The 22,323-nt window shown below is 40.8% G+C and overlaps 1 protein-coding gene across 1 annotated transcript in view; it reads right to left on the bottom strand.

The window, feature by feature from the left end:
• The window catches only part of GLS (glutaminase), a 1,045,544-nt gene that overhangs the window by 112,857 nt on the left and 910,364 nt on the right, over positions 1-22,323 (bottom strand). The window contains exon 15 of the mRNA XM_053698626.1: positions 4,281-4,342. Coding sequence (XP_053554601.1) covers positions 4,281-4,342 — 62 coding nt within the window. The remainder of the gene's footprint in view (positions 1-4,280; positions 4,343-22,323) is intronic.

Below are 22,323 nucleotides of genomic sequence, written 5' to 3'. Positions count from 1 at the left end.
GAGAAATTTTTCCTGAATCTGAAATTTCTCCCTCAGACAAAACCTCCCTGGCCCCTTCAGACTGGTGTAAGGGCATGTCAGAACCATTATCATCAGCGTCCTCGTGCTCTTCAGTATCTAAAACAGAGCAGTCGCGCTTTCGCTGATAAGTGGGCATTTTGGCTAAAATGTTTTTAATAGAATTATCCATTACAGCCGTTAATTGTTGCATAGTAAGGAGGATTGGCGCACTAGATGAACTAGGGACCTCCTGAGTGGGCAAGACTGGTGTAGACATAGAAGGAGATGATGCAGTACCATGCTTACTCCCCTCACTTAAGGAATCATTTTGGGCAACATTATTATCAGTGGCATCATTGTCCCTACTTTGTTTGTCACATTCATCACATATATTTAAATGGAGAGGAACCTTGGCTTCCGAACATACAGAACATCGTCTATCTGATGGTTCAGACATGTTAATAGGCATAAACTTGATAACAAAGCACAAAAAACGTTTTAAAATAAAACCGTTACTGTCACTTTAAATTTTAAACTGAACACACTTTATTACCATATGTGAAAAAGTATGAAGGAATTGTTCAAAATTCACCAAAATTTCACCACAGTGTCTTAAAGCCTTAAAAGTATTGCACACCAAATTTGAAAGCTTTAACTCTTAAAATAACGGAACCGGAGCCGTTTTTACATTTAACCCCTATACAGTCCCTGGTATCTGCTTTGCTGAGACCCAACCAAGCCCAGAGGGGAATACGATACCAAATGACGCCTTCAATAAGCTTTTTCAGTGGATCTGAGCTCCTCACACATGCATCTGCATGCCTTGCTTCTCAAAAACAACTGCGCATTAGTGGCGCGAAAATGAGGCTCTGCCTATGACCAGAAAAGGCCCCCAGTGAAAAAGGTGTCCAATACAGTGCCTGCCGTTTTTTTAACACAATTCCCAAGATTAAAATAACTCTTCAAAGTTATAAACCATTAAATATGCTTATAAAGTAATCGTTTTAGCCCAGAAAAATGTCTACCAGTCTTTAAAGCCCTTGTGAAGCCCTTTATTCTTATATTTAAAACTAAGAAAATGGCTTACCGGATCCCATAGGGAAAATGACAGCTTCCAGCATTACCAAGTCTTGTTAGAAATGTGTCATACCTCAAGCAGCAAAAGTCTGCCCACTGTTTCCCCCAACTGAAGTTAATTCCTCTCAACAGTCCTGTGTGGAAACAGCCATCGATTTTAGTAACGGTTGCTAAAATCATTTTCCTCTTACAAACAGAAATCTTCATCTCTTTTCTGTTGCAGAGTAAATAGTACATACCAGCACTATTTTAAAATAACAAACTCTTGATTGAAGAATAAAACTACATTTAAACACCAAAAAACTCTAAGCCATCTCCGTGGAGATGTTGCCTGTGCAACGGCAAAGAGAATGACTGGGGAAGGCGGAGCCTAGGAGGGATCATGTGACCAGCTTTGCTGGGCTCTTTGCCATTTCCTGTTGGGGAGGAGAATATCCCACAAGTAAGGATGACGCCGTGGACCGGACACACCTATGTTGGAGAAATTTCTTCATTTTCGCCACGTAAGTCCTTGCGCTGAATATGTGATACCGATTTGCGACGCGGTTCTATGTTAGCTTATGGGAGTAACAATTGTGTGTGATGGGTGAAATATACGAGCCGCATTTATATGCGGCGCTGTATATATGATACCAAAACCACGTAAAAACCGGCGTTGCCGGCTTTTGCAGGCAACGCCGCATATGTAATCTTGCCCAAGGTATGAACTTTATTTGTTGCAAAAACTAAATAAGATTCACTATCTGGCCTTGGGACAACACTATTTGGTGAGATGTGTCTGAAACCAAAGAAGAGAAAGATCTGGGTTCCTTTTTCTAATTCAAACACCCATCAAGCTTGAGCTCAAAGATAGAATCTAAATGCAGCTTTAACCAGTTAAAACATTAATGAGTGCTAAAAGCCAGCACCATATCCATCCTTATGTGTGTGTGTGGTATATATATATATACAGTGAGGCCCCGGTTTACACACGACTCGGTATACGAAATTTCGGTTTACGAAAGCGAAATTTGAAGAAAATTTGACTCGGTTTACGAATTTTTTTCGCAATACGAAACAAAATGCCGGTATGCCCCCCTCGGTTTACGAATATTTTTCGCAATACGAAACCAGTGGCCCCTGTGCCCCCTGCATACTCAAGTATGATTGAATTAATGAAGTTTGGGTAACAGTGTGGAGGTGTTGGAGAGGTTTTGGAGCCATTTTGCAGCAAGTTGTTGAGCCTTTTGGAGCCATTTGCAGCAAGTTGTTAAGCCTTTTGGAGCCATTTGCAGCAAGTTGTGGAGCCTTTTGGAGACATTGGAGCCATTTGCAGCAAGTTGTTAAGCCTTTTGGAGCCTTTTGGAGCATTTTTTGGACACTTTATTTGAATTTTTTCGGACCTCCGGAACGCATTAATTGATTTTCAATGCATTCCTATGGGAAAACGTGTTTCGGTTTACGAATTTTTCGCAATACGAAACGACCCGGAGAACGAATTAAATTTGTAAACCGAGGCCTCACTGTATATATATATTATTATTATATATATTTTTTTTCATGGGGTTAGAATTGTCAATAATAAGAGTGAAGCTTAAACAGGAATCAATCAACTGAGAAGTACATTGCTGGGTAGCTATAGAACAGTGTAAAAGCCTTTACTATCTGCAGAAAATCATTTTCCACCTTTAGAGTTATGGGGCTCAATGTACTAAACAGCGTAAGCTTCATTTGAGCCGTTGCGGGGCAGGCTCGCACATGCAATCCTGCTTCCAGCAATCTAAGAAGCAGCAGTAACCAGACAGCTGCTTCTTACACCTTCCGCCACCTCTGAAATGGCATATTGAAATTACCACAAACACGCTCGCTCGGGGTGATTGACAGGCCCTTTTCTCATGCAACCAATCAAGTGTATAATGATACAGCTGGGCAGTGGACCCTGTACGTCAGCTGCCCTGATGTATCATTGCACACTCAATTGGGTTTTCGATGCAAAGCCGGGCGGACATGTTCTTCAGTTGAGAATATTGTCTGCACGGCTCTTAATACATGGGGCCCATGATTTTAACCTCATGAACGAATCAACTATATTTTTTTGTCACATGCATTTATTATATTTTAAAGGTCTGCTATTTTGTGCTTTCAAACAAACACAAGAAATGCAGCAAAATGATTGCTTTGGCTTCTTTCAAACCCAAATGCATATACCAAATAGCTAAGAAAGACCACTTGTTAAACAACTGAGTAAACTGATCAAAAAATACAGTAAATATCAAAGAGCACCAAAACACTTCAGCACTAAACTATACATAGTATAATGTCATAGTGCATATGCAGAATGGAGTCTTCATGTCCACCCCAATTTGTGTGTCCAAAAATAGTGATCGCCAGTGACTTGCCAAGTACCAACTTGCAAACAATACACAAAACTCTAAAGTATGCAAATATAGCTTTGTTCTATTGGTATTCTTTTTTGAAAGCTAAACCTAGGTAGGCTTCATTCATTTCTAAGCCCTTGCAGGCCACCTCTTATCTCAGTGCATTTTATTAGCTTTTAACAGCTAGATGGTGCAAGTTCATGTTTGCCACAGATAACCTTGAGATAACATTGAGCTCACTTCCATGAAGTTATTCATGAGTCAGCACTGATTGGCTAAAATGCAAGTCTGTCAAAAGAACTGAGATAAGCAGGCAGTTAGCTGAGACTTAGGTAATCACAGAGGAAAAAAGTGTATTATTATAACAGTGTTGGTTATGCAAAACTGAGGAATAGGTAATAAAAGGGATTATCTATCTTTATAAACAATAAACATTTTCAAATAGACTGCCCCTATAAATATTAAATTCTGAAAAAAAGAGTAAAAACAGAAACATTGGTTTGAGTAGGTAAACTTTTAGGGTCTCCATCAATCCTGCCCAGAGGAGTCTTATACACACCTGAAAAAGTAGTGGCTTTAGATTTTCTGTCCGGACTCTTAAAAGCACCATAAAACCAATGTAATTTAAAAAAATAATAATATCTTATTTAAATATAAACAACAAAGATGGACAGAGAAGCCTAACTTAAAAATGCCTAGAATATACATAAGGGAAGAGAAACTAACATTACATTTTTACGGGATAATGTACAGATTACATGGTTATTTACTGTCAAAATCTATTCTAGTCATATTAAATTGTCCTTCTAATATATCTGAGAAACATATTTTATTTTTATTTTTTACCTTCGAAGGGCCGAAACATCTCCTGTGAAAGCAGCGAACAGAAGGTTTATTACGGATTTAACCTGAAAATAAAACATACAGATTTTAAGCGACAAATGCACTGATGGAATAGCAAAAATACAAATAAAAGTATTCAATGGAAAAAAAACTTCTATTAATACCAAACATTGAGAAATGTCTTAATGGCACTTGATAACATGTTGAAACTTCCCATATGCTCCATGCATACACAAATACAAAGATACTACCACTCTTTCCTTCATTAAAACGCATTAAACAAATGTTTGGAGTAATACCCCAAAAATCAGGCTGTAGGCAGTTTGATCACACAAGCAATTATCTTCAATAGGGCTAAGCTTCTGAGTGCTTGTTGCACTTGGAGAGAGAATCTGCATGTACAGAAATGTTGTCTCTCTTTCTCCCCAAAGGAAACAGACACCAAGGAACCAGCACCAGTTGTAGATAATTGTACAAATGGTATGGCCTTTGATTGTCTTTATCACACACACAAATGAAAAAAAAATTATGTAGAAACAATGGGGGCTGGAGAGAGGCTGCAAAAATACAAAAAGTAAGTGATGCATTAGACTCTGATGACCCTTTAAAGGGGCAGTCTAACACAAAACCACATACATAATTCATTACAGTATGTAGTTTTTGTGTTAGTGAGCCTAGACATTGATGTGTTTATTAACCCCGGCAAAGGGGTTAAACACATAGGTAAAGTAAAATTCTGATAGCTCTTAATCAGGACACAGCTAATGATTTACGGGTTGTGCAACTGCCACACGTTTTGCAGTGGAGTGGGACTTTACTTATGTATTTGCAGGAGTTTAACACAGTTATTTAGGCTCACTGATGCGAAACTTACATGATGTACTGAAGGAAAGCATGCCATTTTAGCATTAATTGTAACTTTAAACTCTGACGTTAATAAATATTTTTGTCATTTAATAAAAATGTCATTTTTAATGCATTGGTAACCTTTAAGTACCTTTAAGATTTCTGGGAAGCTCCCACCCTACCTGAGCAGAATGCTCTCCCCTGCTATTCCCACCTCCTATAACCTCCGATCCAATAACTGCACATTATTTAGCTTGCCTCAATACAAAAAGAAAGCAGCTCGATCCTCCTTTTCCTACAGAGCACCACAGTTATGGAATGACCTCCCTCACACTTTCAAACCTTCCCCAAGCCTAAAATCCTTTAAGAGATCCCTCTATACATATCTCAAAACAGAATGCTCCTGTCATGGTTGATTAAATATTTCATACCTGCTCTATGTTAAATATTTGCATATAATGTGTATTTTTATTATTGTTTTTGTATTTTATTGTACCCTATTTTATCAATGCAATGTTTTGTGATCCCAGGACATACTTTAAAACGAGAGAAATCTCAATGTATCCTTCCTGGTAAAATATTTTATAAATAAAATAAATAAATAAATAAGTACATTTACTAAATTCTACCGTTTTGATGTATTTTCTTCTTCGGAAGCAGTTTTTGGTAGAGAAGTTCTTCAGGCAGCTGTTTCAGTTTGATTCTTCTGCTTTTGATTTAAGTTTTTTTCTTTCAAAAATGAAAATAAACTTATTTTTTTGGGTTGTGGATTAATTTTTTCAGCGGAATATGGCTGTTTTTATTTTTATTCCCTCCCTCTCTAGTGACTCTTGAGTGGAGAACCACATCTTGGGTATTGATATCCCATACGTGACTAGCTCATGGACTCTTGCCAATTACATGAAAGAAAACATAATTTATGTAAGAACTTACCTGATAAATTCATTTCTTTCATATTGGCAAGAGTCCATGAGGCCCATCCTTTTTATGGTGGTTATGATTTTTTGTATAAAGCACAATTATTTCCAAATTTCCTTTGTTGATGCTTTCTACTCCTTTCTTTATCACCCCACTGCTTGGCTATTCGTTAAACTGAATTGTGGGTGTGGTGAGGGGTGTATTTATAGGCATTTTGAGGTTTCGGAAACTTTGCCCCTCCTGGTAGGATTGTATATCCCATATGTCACTAGCTCATGGACTCTTGCCAATATGAAAGAAATGAATTTATCAGGTAAGTTCTTACATAAATTATGTTTTTCAGGGCAATGGGGTTGGTTGGGTGGTGGGTTTTTTTTACAGGTAAAAGAGCTGATATCGTTGGGTAATGCCCCACAAAAGACCCTTTTAAGGACCATTGGTAGTTTATTGTAGGCTAGGGTTTTTTATTTTGGGTGGGCTTTTTTATTTTGATAGAGCTATTAGATTAGGTGTAATTCTTTTTTATTTTGGATCGTTTCATTTTTTATTTTTTGTAATTTAGTGTTTGTTATTTTTTGTAACTTAGAATTTTTTTTGTAATTAGATACAAAACTAATTAGATAATGGAAGCAAATTGGAAAGCTGTTTAAAATCACATGCTCTATCTGAATTATGAAAGAAAAAATAAAGGTTTCATGTCCCTTTAACCTAATGAAAAACAAACTTAAAGGATGTGCCTAGATAACAAAATGTATGCTTACCTGATAAATTTCTTTCTTTACGGATATGGAGAGTCCACAACGTCATTCCATTACTAGTGGGAATATCACTCCTGGCCAGTAGGAGGAGGCAAAAAGCACCACAGCAAAGCTGTTAAGTGTCACTCCCCTACCCATAATCACCAGTGATTCGACTGAAGAGAAATGTAAAAAGGAATAACACAAAGGTGTAGAGGTGCCTGAAATTATTTTTTGTAATTAGATACTTTGTAATTTTTAGAATAGTGTAATGATTTTTTTTTATGTGAAGTTTAGTTTAATTTAATTGGTAGTTAGTTTAATGTTAGTTTAATAATTATATTAGTTTAATTGTTAGTTTAAACTTAGTTTTTTTAATTTGACAGGTAAGTTTTAATTTAATTTAAGTTAGGGAAATTGTAATTTTAATATAAAGTTAGGGGGGCGTTAGATTTAAGGGTGAAACGTTTATTGTGATATGGGGGGTGCTTTCGGTTTAGGGGTTTATAGGTTTATTATAGTGGCTTGCGCTTTAGGGCTTAAAGGGTTAGAAATTGATTCCCATGTGAAACTAATTAAACTATATTATTATAATTACTATGATAAATGTAATCATTTAAAATAGTTTTCTTTATTAAATTAAGCTTTCATATACCTTAATTTTAAAGGTTAAATTGTCAAGAAATGTGTGGTAATGACAGCCCTTTAAATGAGGTATGGCTCATATAATCCACCATCCGCCCCCCATCCAATGGCAAAGCGGCTGGGCCCCTTAATTTAAATACTACATTCAGTCAGCATTGCATGCGCAGTACTGACGTTAAAGCACAGCTGTTCACATCTTAGTCATCCTATTGGTTGAAGGGGCAGCTTCACACCGGCAACAGCGGAGACAGGGAAAAATATAAACAGGTTCTCTATTACCCATGTTTCAGTATGAGAGCTATGCTGCAAGACTTTACAAACTGCTTCTGTCATCCCTGCACTAAGGAGAGCAGCGTGTCTACTAGAATTCTTCCCTGTCTGTGATGAAGTCCATGATCCATCTGTGTTTTAGACGTTGAATACGGCTCTGAGTTTGAGAACTATGTTTATTTAACTGTCGGGCTCATGTCACCCCTCCCTCTGGCTGTGTTTGCTTGATTAATGATGGTGAGGGCTCCGTTTCCACATGAAAGCAAACACAGCCAGAGGGAGGGGGAGATGAGCCCGACAGTTAAATAAACATAGCTCTCAAGCTCACTGCCGTATTTAACGTCTAAAACACAGATGGACTTCATCACAGGCAGGGAAGAATTCTAGTATACACGCTGCTCTCCTAAATGTCTCTTGCTCTCATTTGCAAGCGATGATTTGCACTCTGTGACTCTCTTGATGCCGGTGTAAAAGAACTTGTGCTTCTGTCAGTAGACTGCTGGAGACTGGGGGGCGAGTCTGCGCATGCGTTGCTTATAAAATAGTTTTAATGCGCATGCGGGCCACCATGATGTTTCTACCTAGGTAGAACATCATAACAGGCTCCATATAATGTTTAGAAAATAGGTTTGGCGCAGTATTAAGTTTCCAATTGAAATTACAAAAAAAAAGAAAGAAAACTTTACAAAGGTACCAATTGCAAATGTATTTATTATTTTAAGAAGTATTTAATATGTTAAAAAAAATAAATTGGGGTTTACTATCCCTTTAATATCCAAAGAATGCATAGGTTCAAACTGAGCCTGTTGAATGACTCTAAGAACCAAATTAAGACTCCAAGGTGGAGTAGTAGACCGAATTCTAACCAAGGCCTGACAACATCTGGCACATCCGCCAGGAGCTTGTGCAATAAAATAGATAAAGCAGAAATTAGACCTTTCAGGGTACTAGCAGATAAACCTTTCTCCAAACCCTCCTGGAGAAAAGACACAATCCTAGGAATCCTAACTCCACTCCACGAGTAGTCTTTGGATTCACACCAATACAAATATTTACGCCAAATCCTATAATAAATCTTCCTAGTCACAGGCTTACGAGCCTGAATCATAGTCTCAATGACTGACTCAGAAAAACCACACTTAGAAAGAATCAAGCATTCAATCTCCAAGCAGTCAGCTTCAGAGAAACAAGATTTGGATGAAGGAAGGGACCCTGCAGAAGAAGCTCTTTCCTTAATGGAAGACGCCAAGGTGGAAGAAAAGACATCTCCACCAGATCTGCAAACCAGATTCTGGGAGGCCACGCCAGAGCAATGAGAATCACTGATGCCCTCTCTTGTTTGACCCGAGCAATGACCCGAGGAAGAAGAGCAAACCGAAAGAACACATATGCTAGACTGAAAGTCCAAGGAACTGCCAGAGCATCTATCAGAACAGCCTGAGGATCCTTTGACCTTGACCCGTACCTCGGGAGCTTGGCATTCTGATGAGGTGCCATGAGATCCAACTCCGTCTGCCCCCAACTGAGAATCAAGCTGAAAAATACCTCTGGATGAAGTTCCCACTCCCCCAGATGAAAAGTCTGTCTGCTCAGAAAATCCGCTTCCCAATTGTCCACCCCTGGAATGTGGATAGCAGACAGACAACAGTTGTGAATCTCCGCCCAATGAATAATCTTGGCTACCTCTGTCATGGCCAAGGAACTCAGAGTTCCTCCCTGATGATTGATGTAAGCCACTGACGTTATGTTGTCCGACTGAAACCTGATAAACTGGGTTGAAGCTAGCTGAGGCCAGGCTAGAAGAGCATTGAAAATTGCTCTCAGTTCCAAAACATTTATTGGAAGAACTGACTCCTCCCGAGTACATAGATCCTGAGCCCTTAATCAACCCCACACAGCACCCTAGCCCAGGTAACTGGCATCCGTGGTTACAATCACCCAGGCAGGTCTGCGAAAGCAAGTTCCCTGAGAGAGAAGATCCTGAGACAACCACCATGGAAGAGAATCTCTGGACATCTGATCTAGAACATTCTTGGGAGATAGATCTGCATAATCCCCGTTCCACTGCCTGAGCAAGCATAACTGCAGAGGTCTGAGATGGAACCGAGCAAACGGAAATATGTCCATGACTGAAACCATCAGACCAATAACCTCCATGCACTGAGCCACTGACGGCCGAGGAAGGGACTGAAGAGCAAGACACGTATTGAAAATCTTTGACTTTGAATCTCTAGAGAATCTATAATGGTCCCCAAAAATACCACTCTTGTAGCCGGAATAAAGGAACTTTTTCCTAAATTCACCTTCCAACCGTGGGAGCACAGAAAAGACAACAACAACTCTGTGTAGGAGTTTTCTAGTTGAAAAGATGGAGCCTGAGCTAGAATGTCGTCCAGATAAGGAGCCACTGCAACACCCTTCAATCGAAGCACCGCCAACAATGCTCCCAGGACCACATTTGAAAAAATTCTGGGAGCTGTTGCCAGATCAAAAGGAAGAGCTACAAACTGAAAATGTTTGTCTAGAAATGCAAATCTTAGGAACCTGTGATGATCCCTGTGAATGGGAATATGCAGATACGCATCCTTTAGATCCACTTTGGTCATGAACTGACCTTCCTGAACTAAAGGAAGAATGGAACAAATAGTTTCCATCTTGAAAGACGGAACCCTGAGAAACTTGTTTACACTCTTGAGATCTAAAATAGGTCTGAAAGTTCCCTCCTTTTTGGGAACGACAAAGAGATTGGAATAAAAACCCAGACCCTGTTCCTGAACCGGAACTATCACTCCCATGTTGAAAAGATTCTGAACACAACGTAAGAACGCCTCTCCTTTTATCTGGTTTACAGATAACCTGGAAAGAAGAAACCTGCCTCTGGGAGGAACATTCTTGAACTCCAGTTTGTAACCCTGGGACACGATATCTACCACCCAGGGATCCTGAACATCTTGAACCCAAGCTTGAGAGAAGAGAGTCTGCCCCCACAAGATCCATTCCCAGATTAGGGGCAGAGATTTTGAGTCAGCAACAGGCTACCTGGACTGCTTTCCCTTATTCCAAGACTGATTTGACTTCCAAGATGGCTTGAACTTTTCCTGCTTGGAGGAAGAGGAGGAAGATTTACCAGAGAAGCTACGAAAGGAACAAAAATTACTCTGCCGACCCTTCTGTTTATTTCTTTCATCTTGAGGAAGAGAATGCCCCTTTCCCTTCCATAATATCAGAAATAATCTCAGCCAAACCTGGCCCAGACAAGGTCTTACCCTTGTAAGGAATAGACAAAAGCTTAGACTTAGAGGACACATCTGCAGACCAGGATTTTAACCATACAGCTCTGCGAGCTAAAATGGCAAAACCAGACATTTTAAGCTCCCAATTTGATGACCTGTAGAGAAGCATCTGCAATAAAGGAATTAGCCAACTTCAAAGCCTTGATTCTATCTTGAATTTCTTCAAGAGGAGTATCTTGCTGAATAGAATCAGACAATGCATCAAACCAATATGCCTCCGTACTAGTAACCGTAGCAATACATGCAGCCGGTTGCCATTGATACCCCTGGTGAACATAAATATTTTTAAGCAAAGCTTCCAACTTCTTATACATAGGATCTTTAAAGGAACAGCTGTCCTCAATAGGAATAGTGGTCCTCTTGGTCAGAGTGGAAACTGCTCCCTCCACCTTAGGAACCATCTGCCAATATTCCTTAATAGAATCAGCAATAGGAAACATCTTCCTAAAAATTGGAGAAGGGGAAAAAGGAATCCCAGACTTCTCCCATTCTCGTGCAATAATATCTTAAACACGATCTGGTATAGGAAAAACTTCCACCAAGAAAGGGACATCAAAAAACGTATTAAGTTTACTAGATTTCTTAGGAATAACCATGACTGACGCTTCAGAGTCATCCAAGGTAGCCAAAACTAGACATGTGCATGGCGAAAAAATTCGGTTCGGATCAATTCAGATTTTTTCAAATTTAGGTTCGATTCGAATTCGGAAAAATTTGAATCAATTCGGTTAGGATTCGATTCGGATTCATTCGGATTCAAATAAATTCGGCTGGATTCGGTTCGGAAATTCGGTAAGTGTTAGGAGGGATGTGCTGTGTATTAGACTAGTATTATGTACTGTATATTAGGTGTAACCCATAGCAGAGTGATATAACCTAATATACTGTACAATACTAGTGTAATCCATGGCCATCCGAATCTACCGAATAAATCCGAACTAATTCTGATTTATTCGGTAGATTCTGCACTATTTTAATTCAGAAATTCGGATTGATCCAAATCCCGAATTTACCGAATTCAGCCAAATTTCCGAATCGATCCGAAACTAATCGGACATTTCTATCCAAAACCTCCTTAAGTAACAAACGGAGGTGCTCTAGCTTAAACCTAAAGGAAACAACCTCAGGTTCAGAAGGATTTACACTATCAGAATCCGAGATCTCACCCTCAGATGCTACTGAAGTATCTTCCTCCTCAGACTTATGAGAAGAAACACTAGACCCATTGGCAAAAGTATCAGAAACCTTATACTTCCTCTTGCGCTTCCCCTGCAACATAGGAAAAACAGACAAAGCCTCAGATACTGCCGAGGATATATGGGTAGCCATATCCTGCAAGGAAAAACCAACCTGAGACGAAACACAGGGCATTGCAGAAGATTGGGACGTATGAGGAGAAAGCTGCGGATTAGTCTGAACAGGAGACTCCTGAACAACATCAGCCCTAGACGATGAAGGCTCAGAATCAAAAAGTCTATCCTTGTAATGTAATGTTCTCTCAATACAAGAGGAACAAAAAGGGATAGGAGGCTCAATATTAGTATTTAAACATAGAGAACAAGCAACAGCTTGCAGGGCCTCTTGGTCCATCTTATTCCAAAGGAAAAAAACCTTAATTAATAAAAAATTCTAAGTTCAAATCAGAATTTTAATGAAACAAAAAATGTTACTGTCCCTTTAAATTTTAAACAGACTTTTTTTTTTTAAACTAGAAAATCCTTAAATAAACTGCACAATAAATCTTGCAGCAACAATTTTTCACAAAGTGAATGCAAAAAAGAGACACAAATCAGACAGAAACTTAAACATAAACAGAGCAGCAGCCCCACAAAAAAAAACAACAGGCAACCTCCACACCTCAGCAAGCTCTGCTGAGGTGCCTACCTGACTTCCTTGCTGCCGGAAACAAAGTCAGAAAATGATCCGGACCCCTATGCAGCCGCACCAGAGAGAACGCTGAACCACCTCTGAGGAGCTATGCAACAGAGCTGCAACATCCAGAAACAACAGGAAACAGCTAAAAGGGCGTCAAAAACGTCCTTGCTATCTCAGATAAGCCCGCCTATTGTGGGCGTGTCCTAACAAACCTCCCGGTAGTCATTAATAAATAAAGAAAAAACAAACACCAAAGTGAAAACATAATAAATTGAGCCTCCAAAGATCCCCAGTGCCTGCAAAACTGCCATACAATAAACCGCTAACCTAGAAGGCTGATTGTATATTTAGACAGAATTAACCGTCAAAGTGACAAATTCTCCTATATCAAAACAGGGAAAGAAATAGGCACTTAACTCAAAAATCTGTCCGGCAGCAGGACAGCTCACTTGGTATGAGAGGGGCTTCCTACCTCACATGGACTTGTGGAAAAAAGAAAAGGCTGAGTAAACGTACTCAAACTTTCAACCAAGGGCAGCATGAAATTACTTGGGAGGCCCAGTGGGGATTATACGCCACAAGTTCCCAAATGCTTAAAAGCCACCACTTGCTCTACTGAAGAGACCCCAAAGAAAACCAGAGCAAACTTGCTCTGCTTAAAAAATAAACTCTTGATTGAAGAATCAGACACCTAACTTTACCCCTCCTTGCAATTGATACAAGCAAAGAGAATAACTGGGGATTGTGGGTAGGGGGAGTGGTATTTAACAGCTTTTGCTGTGGTGCTTTTTGCCTCCTCCTGAATCTAAAGTAATTCCAAGCTCACGCATATGTAATTATAAAACTTAGAAATATATCTGCAATGGTCCAAACATTGGTTAAACCGGCTGATTCTCCCCACCAATTCAAAAGTACTCTGGTAACAGTAATTTAAATCCGCAGACTCTCTTACAAATGCTGCAAACTATTTTTATATGTCCATATTCATTTCATTCATATATTATACAATTTGTACCATTCCAAATATTGTTTACTATTTTATATAGAATTCGTAATATGCCTCAATAAAAAGATTAAATAATTAAAAAAATTAAAAAACAATGAGTCCCAGATGACTAAATGAAAAAATGTAATAACATAAATTATGCTTACCTGATAATTTCCTTTTCTTCTGATGGAAAGAGTCCACAGCTGCATTCATTACTTTTGGGAAATAAGAACCTGGCCACCAGGAAGAGGCAAAGACAACCCAGCCAAAGGGTTAAATACTCCTCCCACTCCCCTCATCCCCCAGTCATTCTGCCGAGGAACAAGGAACAGTAGTAGAAATATCAGGATGAAAGGTGCCAGAAGATATAAGGACGCCCCACATAAAATTACGGGTGGGTAGCTGTGGACTCTTTCCATCAGAAGAAAAGGAAATTATCAGGTTAGCATAATTTATGTTTTTCTTCTTAAATGGAAAGAGTCCACAGCTGCATTCATTACGTTTGGGAAAACAATACTCAAGCTATAGAGGACACTGAATGCCAAGATGGGAGGGTACAATAGGCGGACCATACTGAGGGCACCAGGCCTGAACCTCTACCCAATAAAAAAACCCGCTTCATCCGAAGCTGAGAACATTTTAAGAAGAAAAGCCCCAGTGACACTGACTCGCAGTTAGTCCAGAAGCCAAACTAGAGACCGAAACACACTCGACTGAGCCAACAGTCCTCCAGGAGACACCGTCGACCAACAAACAGTCCCCACCGCTCAACTCCACAAATGGAGAAACCAGCCGAAACCCCCAAGGGGACGAGGCAAAGGAGAACCAAGGAAACCGAAAGGTCCCCTAATACAAAAAGTAACACCTCTACGAGTGAGCCCAGCTCACAGAGACCTAAAGGGGCCCAAACAGGGAAAGGAGGCCACGCCTATACCAAGCGAAACCCGGAATAAGACTGGGCACAGAGACAGAACAGACGTCTCCCCATTATCCTGCAAGCATGGAATGCAACGGAAGAGGCAAAGTCCTCCCAGTGTCCGGCCATAGAATACCAAGGTATTCCACCATGAAAAAGTGTGTAATACACCTAGGTGAAAACCTAAGTTTGAGAACACAGAGTCCACAATAGGACGACACAGAGGGTACTTGCGAGGAAGAAGAAGCAGTCAAGAAGGAAACAGACCACAAAAGCAACCCCCATACAGAGGGCACGTTCCAGGCAGTCTAAGTCGCCGGACCTACATACAGGTCCCTGAAAAGGGGAACATAAAAACCTCAATCGAGGTCCCCCGAGAAGGCGAGTATACTCTCAGAACCCGAAGGAAGAGTAAACCCTCTTTTAATCAATGGAGCAAGTTGAAAGGAAAATCTATAATTCAAATGCCAAACAAAGTTTCACAGTCACTAATGGTGGTGGCAAAACTTATTTCAAACAAGTCTCAAGATTAAATTCAAAACAATGGCAAGCTAGTGGGAACGTATTCCCAATCACTAAGTTCGTAGTCCCATATAATAATAAATGAGTTAGGGTTTCTTACCGTCCCCCTGTATTGGCCGGTCTTTGGGTAGAGGCTGCAAAATCCTCTGTGGTTCCGCTGCAATAGACTTTCTCAAATCCAAACCGACACCTTGTTGTGTCTTTCAGCGTTCTCTGCGTCCTCCGGTTAGCCTGCAATACCCTCCTCAGCCTGTTCCTCTTGGGGGTGCGGTCATGTCCCTGGTGCGTCCAATGACGTCAGCCTGCCACTGTTGCTGCTTGCTCCGGAACTCGATTCCGGTTAGACAGTTCCAAGCTGTGTGGAAATCTCCCTTGTTGGCCGTGCTCACAATTGGGTAAAGTAGCAAATGATCAATGTGAAATAAGGAGCATCGGCAGCGAGATATGGATAAAATTCATACCGTCTTTATTAACACCTTAGTGTCATTAAAAGTTCCATATGCTAGGCACAAACAAAGGAACAATACAGAGTGATGGTCAGATAACAGCAACTGACATGTTTCGTTTCCAAAGCCGTCCTCATAAGCTGTTGTTAGTCTTACTAAAATTTACATATTTAAAAGCAGCAGACCATTTCTCATTGGTTACAGCATAATTACATGATCATTAACACTTGTGGTACTGTTGTATATGTTACAGAAAATTAACCCCTTCTTATCCTATACTCTATGTGCAATAATTAAAAACTTATCAATAGCTTAATGCTTTGAATATTTTAGAAATACTTTTTTCATTTAATCAAAAAGAGGGAGGAGAGGTTTTAGGTTCATATTGTATAACCTGACATCTTTCCAAATTAATATATGTTTATAGTTGCTTGTTTAATGCTCACAATATCCCCTCCTATACATCTCTAAATTGTTACAAAGCATGTGCTGTATAAAGATACCTTAGCATGTATTTTAAAAAAAATTATAATAATCTTCAGATTATTTGAATCCTCAGTTGTCTAGAAACATACATAGTATATAGTATATATGATGGCCTTAGTGGGAACAGACATAAACATCATGAAAACATATTTAAAACATAAGTTCTAAATTATGAACTGACCAGGTAGCTGACCTTATTGTTATTGCCAAAAGTTCATTAGGTCAAAGTCGGAATTAAAACCATTTGGGATTCTAGTCTTTAATTTAAAAATCCAAAATACTTCTTGTCTACCTAGAATTTTTTCTCTGTCACCCCCATTTTTGGGTGGCAATACCCTCTCTATAGCAGTCCATGAAAAGCTATTTGTACTTTTATTGTGGACCGTCGCAAAGTGTTGTACTAAGGGTGTGCTAGCAACCCCCATTTTTATAGATGACAAATGTTCCCTTATTCTAGATCTGACTTCTCTTACTGTGAGACCTACATACTGTTTCTGACAGTCTCTGCAGGTAATCAGATAAATCACATACGTAGACCTGCAGTTCATACACATGCGTTTCTGGTACTCCTGCCCTGTGTGTGTTGAAATGAAGCTATCCCCTGTGTCCACTTTACCACCACAGGCTACACAATTCGTGTAGTGACACTTATACATGCCTCTGGATGTCAACCATGATGAGTCTTGTGTGGGTTCCCTGCTTGGTAGTTTAGTTGGTGAAACCATGTTGCCTATACTCATGTTCCTTTTATATGCAAATCTGAAATCCCTTACATTTAAATCTGCTAGGCCATCATCTGCTCTCAATAATGGAATGTGTTTTTTTATTATATCGCAAACCTTGGTGTATTCACTACTGTATGTAGTTATAAATAGTATATCTCTGGACGAATCATTATTTACTTTGTTCCTTTTCGCTTTTTTTAGCAGATCTCTGCGGTTCAATTTCATCACTGAAACTTTGGCCGATTCTATCAGATGTTTTTGATATCCCCTCTGCTCTAATCTTTCTGTTAATAAATTTGCCTGTTCTAGATAGCTATTGTCATCAGAACAATTTCGTTTTAATCGTGTATATTGACCTTTAGCTATCCCTTTGAATGTACTTTTGGGATGGCAGCTTGATGCATGTAGCAAAGTATTGCCTGAAATATTGCCACTACTGAACCCCCCTTGTCTGCGGCACGTATTACCAGATCTTTATTTTGTGACAATTTTTTTAGTGCTTCCTTTTCATTATAAGTCAAATTGTATTTGATGTTTGTCTGTTTGTAGTACAGGTTAGTGAGATCTTTTTCAACCCTGCTCTGGAACTTTTCTATTATATTCCCTCGACTTTGTATCGGGCAAAATGTTGAGGTGTTTTTAAGTCTTGGGGTATATATACCTTGTTCAGAGTGACTCCCTTCCACAATATTTTCATCCGCTAGGGATTCCAATGTATTCAAGTCACACAGATGTTGAAAATCAAATGCATCTTTGCCTGTAGATGAGCTAGGCCGAACAGCTATGCTCTCTTCTGACTGGACCACATTGGAACTGTAGTTATTCAGTGAAAAATGTATTTTTAACGTTAATTTTCTAATCAGCTTGTTGACATCCAGTAATGTATTGAATAAATTAAATGTATTTGTGGGTACAAAACCTAATCCTAATCCCAAAAGCTTGAGTTCTACATCATTTAAGGGATGATCAGACAGGTTAATGACATTGTTAGCTGATAAAGTGTTGGTGACATTAGTTACTGGTAATGTGTTTGTCTCTGTTGTGTTCTGAGAGGATATCTCCCTCTTGCTGTTCCTGTGGTATCTTGCCCCCCCCCCCCCCCCGTCTGGTTTTGGTTGGGCCATGCAAAAAAACAGAATTTATGTTTACCTGATAAATTACTTTCTCCAACGGTGTGTCCGGTCCACGGCGTCATCCTTACTTGTGGGATATTCTCTTCCCCAACAGGAAATGGCAAAGAGCCCAGCAAAGCTGGTCACATGATCCCTCCTAGGCTTCGCCTACCCCAGTCATTCGACCGACGTTAAGGAGGAATATTTGCATAGGAGAAACCATATGGTACCGTGGTGACTGTAGTTAAAGAAAATAAATTATCAGACCTGATTAAAAAAAACCAGGGCGGGCCGTGGACCGGACACACCGTTGGAGAAAGTAATTTATCAGGTAAACATAAATTCTGTTTTCTCCAACATAGGTGTGTCCGGTCCACGGCGTCATCCTTACTTGTGGGAACCAATACCAAAGCTTTAGGACACGGATGAAGGGAGGGAGCAAATCAGGTCACCTAAATGGAAGGCACCACGGTTTGCAAAACCTTTCTCCCAAAAATAGCCTCAGAAGAAGCAAAAGTATCAAACTTGTAAAATTTGGTAAAAGTGTGCAGTGAAGACCAAGTCGCTGCCCTACATATCTGATCAACAGAAGCCTCGTTCTTGAAGGCCCATGTGGAAGCCACAGCCCTAGTGGAATGAGCTGTGATTCTTTCGGGAGGCTGCCGTCCGGCAGTCTCGTAAGCCAATCTGATGATGCTTTTAATCCAAAAAGAGAGAGAGGTAGAAGTTGCTTTTTGACCTCTCCTTTTACCGGAATAAACAACAAACAAGGAAGATGTTTGTCTAAAATCCTTTGTAGCTTCTAAATAGAATTTTAGAGCGCGAACAACATCCAAATTGTGCAACAAACGTTCCTTCTTTGAAACTGGTTTCGGACACAGAGAAGGTACGATAATCTCCTGGTTAATGTTTTTGTTAGAAACAACTTTTGGAAGAAAACCAGGTTTAGTACGTAAAACCACCTTATCTGCATGGAACACCAGATAAGGAGGAGAACACTGCAGAGCAGATAATTCTGAAACTCTTCTAGCAGAAGAAATTGCAACTAAAAACAAAACTTTCCAAGATAATAACTTAATATCAACGGAATGTAAGGGTTCAAACGGAACCCCCTGAAGAACTGAATTGAGACTCCAAGGAGGAGTCAAAGGTTTGTAAACAGGCTTAATTCTAACCAGAGCCTGAACAAAGGCTTGAACATCTGGCACAACTGCCAGCTTTTTGTGAAGTAACACAGACAAGGCAGAAATCTGTCCCTTCAGGGAACTTGCAGATAATCCTTTTTCCAATCCTTCTTGAAGGAAGGATAGAATCTTAGGAATCTTAACCTTGTCCCAAGGGAATCCTTTAGATTCACACCAACAGATATATTTTTTCCAAATTTTGTGGTAAATCTTTCTAGTTACAGGCTTTCTGGCCTGAACAAGAGTATCGATAACAGAATCTGAGAACCCTCGCTTCGATAAGATCAAGCGTTCAATCTCCAAGCAGTCAGCTGGAGTGAAACCAGGTTCGGATGTTCGAACGGACCCTGAACAAGAAGGTCTCGTCTCAAAGGTAGCTTCCAAGGTGGAGCCGATGACATATTCACCAGATCTGCATACCAAGTCCTGCGTGGCCACGCAGGAGCTATCAAGATCACCGACGCCCTCTCCTGATTGATCCTGGCTACCAGCCTGGGGATGAGAGGAAACGGCGGGAACACATAAGCTAGTTTGAAGGTCCAAGGTGCTACTAGTGCATCCACTAGAGCCGCCTTGGGATCCCTGGATCTGGACCCGTAGCAAGGAACTTTGAAGTTCTGACGAGAGGCCATCAGATCCATGTCTGGAATGCCCCACAGCTGAGTGACTTGGGCAAAGATTTCCGGATGGAGTTCCCACTCCCCCGGATGCAATGTCTGACGACTCAGAAAATCCGCTTCCCAATTTTCCACTCCTGGGATGTGGATAGCGGACAGGTGGCAGGAGTGAGACTCCGCCCATAGAATGATTTTGGTCACTTCTTCCATCGCTAGGGAACTCCTTGTTCCCCCCTGATGGTTGATGTACGCAACAGTTGTCATGTTGTCTGATTGAAACCGTATGAACTTGGCCCTCGCTAGCTGAGGCCAAGCCTTGAGAGCATTGAATATCGCTCTCAGTTCCAGAATATTTATCGGTAGAAGAGATTCTTCCCGAGACCAAAGACCCTGAGCTTTCAGGGATCCCCAGACCGCGCCCCAGCCCATCAGACTGGCGTCGGTCGTGACAATGACCCACTCTGGTCTGCGGAATGTCATCCCTTGTGACAGGTTGTCCAGGGACAGCCACCAACGGAGTGAGTCTCTGGTCCTCTGATTTACTTGTATCTTCGGAGACAAGTCTGTATAATCCCCATTCCACTGACTGAGCATGCACAGTTGTAATGGTCTTAGATGAATGCGCGCAAAAGGAACTATGTCCATTGCCGCTACCATCAACCCGATCACTTCCATGCACTGAGCTATGGAAGGAAGAGGAACGGAATGAAGTATCCGACAAGAGTCTAGAAGCTTTGTTTTTCTGGCCTCTGTCAGAAATATCCTCATTTCTAAGGAGTCTATTATTGTTCCCAAGAAGGGAACCCTTGTTGACGGAGATAGAGAACTCTTTTCCACGTTCACTTTCCATCCGTGAGATCTGAGAAAGGCCAGGACTATGTCCGTGTGAGCCTTTGCTTGAGGAAGGGACGACGCTTGAATCAGAATGTCGTCCAAATAAGGTACTACAGCAATGCCCCTTGGTCTTAGCACAGCTAGAAGGGACCCTAGTACCTTTGTGAAAATCCTTGGAGCAGTGGCTAATCCGAAAGGAAGCGCCACGAACTGGTAATGCTTGTCCAGGAATGCGAACCTTAGGAACCGATGATGTTCCTTGTGGATAGGAATATGTAGATACGCATCCTTTAAATCCACCGTGGTCATGAATTGACCTTCCTGGATGGAAGGAAGAATAGTTCGAATGGTTTCCATCTTGAACGATGGAACCTTGAGAAACTTGTTTAAGATCTTGAGATCTAAGATTGGTCTGAACGTTCCCTCTTTTTTGGGAACTATGAACAGATTGGAGTAGAACCCCATCCCTTGTTCTCTTAATGGAACAGGATGAATCACTCCCATTTTTAACAGGTCTTCTACACAATGTAAGAATGCCTGTCTTTTTATGTGGTCTGAAGACAACTGAGACCTGTGGAACCTCCCCCTTGGGGGAAGCCCCTTGAATTCCCGAAGATAACCTTGGGAGACTATTTCTAGCGCCCAAGGATCCAGAACATCTCTTGCCCAAGCCTGAGCGAAGAGAGAGAGTCTGCCCCCCACCAGATCCGGTCCCGGATCGGGGGCCAACATTTCATGCTGTCTTGGTAGCAGTGGCAGGTTTCTTGGCCTGCTTTCCCTTGTTCCAGCCTTGCATTGGTCTCCACGCTGGCTTGGCTTGAGAAGTATTACCCTCTTGCTTAGAGGACGTAGCACTTTGGGCTGGTCCGTTTCTACGAAAGGGACGAAAATTAGGTTTATTTTTTGCCTTGAAAGGCCGATCCTGAGGAAGGGCGTGGCCCTTACCCCCAGTGATATCAGAGATAATCTCTTTCAAGTCAGGGCCAAACAGCGTTTTCCCCTTGAAAGGAATGTTAAGTAGCTTGTTCTTGGAAGACGCATCAGCCGACCAAGATTTCAACCAAAGCGCTCTGCGCGCCACAATAGCAAACCCAGAATTCTTAGCCGCTAACCTAGCCAATTTCAAAGTGGCGTCTAGGGTAAAAGAATTAGCCAATTTGAGAGCATTGATTCTGTCCATAATCTCCTCATAAGGAGGAGAATCACTATCGACCGCCTTTATCAGCTCATCGAACCAGAAACATGCGGCTGTAGCGACAGGGACAACGCATGAAATTGGTTGTAGAAGGTAACCCTGCTGAACAAACATCTTTTTAAGCAAACCTTCTAATTTTTTATCCATAGGATCTTTGAAAGCACAACTATCCTCTATGGGTATAGTGGTGCGTTTGTTTAAAGTGGAAACCGCTCCCTCGACCTTGGGGACTGTCTGCCATAAGTCCTTTCTGGGGTCGACCATAGGAAACAATTTTTTAAATATGGGGGGAGGGACGAAAGGAATACCGGGCCTTTCCCATTCTTTATTAACAATGTCCGCCACCCGCTTGGGTATAGGAAAAGCTTCTGGGAGCCCCGGCACCTCTAGGAACTTGTCCATTTTACATAGTTTCTCTGGGATGACCAACTTGTCAG

This window comes from Bombina bombina, chromosome 1 (assembly GCF_027579735.1).
Source record: "Bombina bombina isolate aBomBom1 chromosome 1, aBomBom1.pri, whole genome shotgun sequence".
Classification (NCBI taxonomy): Eukaryota; Metazoa; Chordata; class Amphibia; order Anura; family Bombinatoridae; genus Bombina; species Bombina bombina.
Note: the sequence above shows the minus strand (reverse complement) of the source record. Positions and strands in the feature narration are given on the sequence as shown.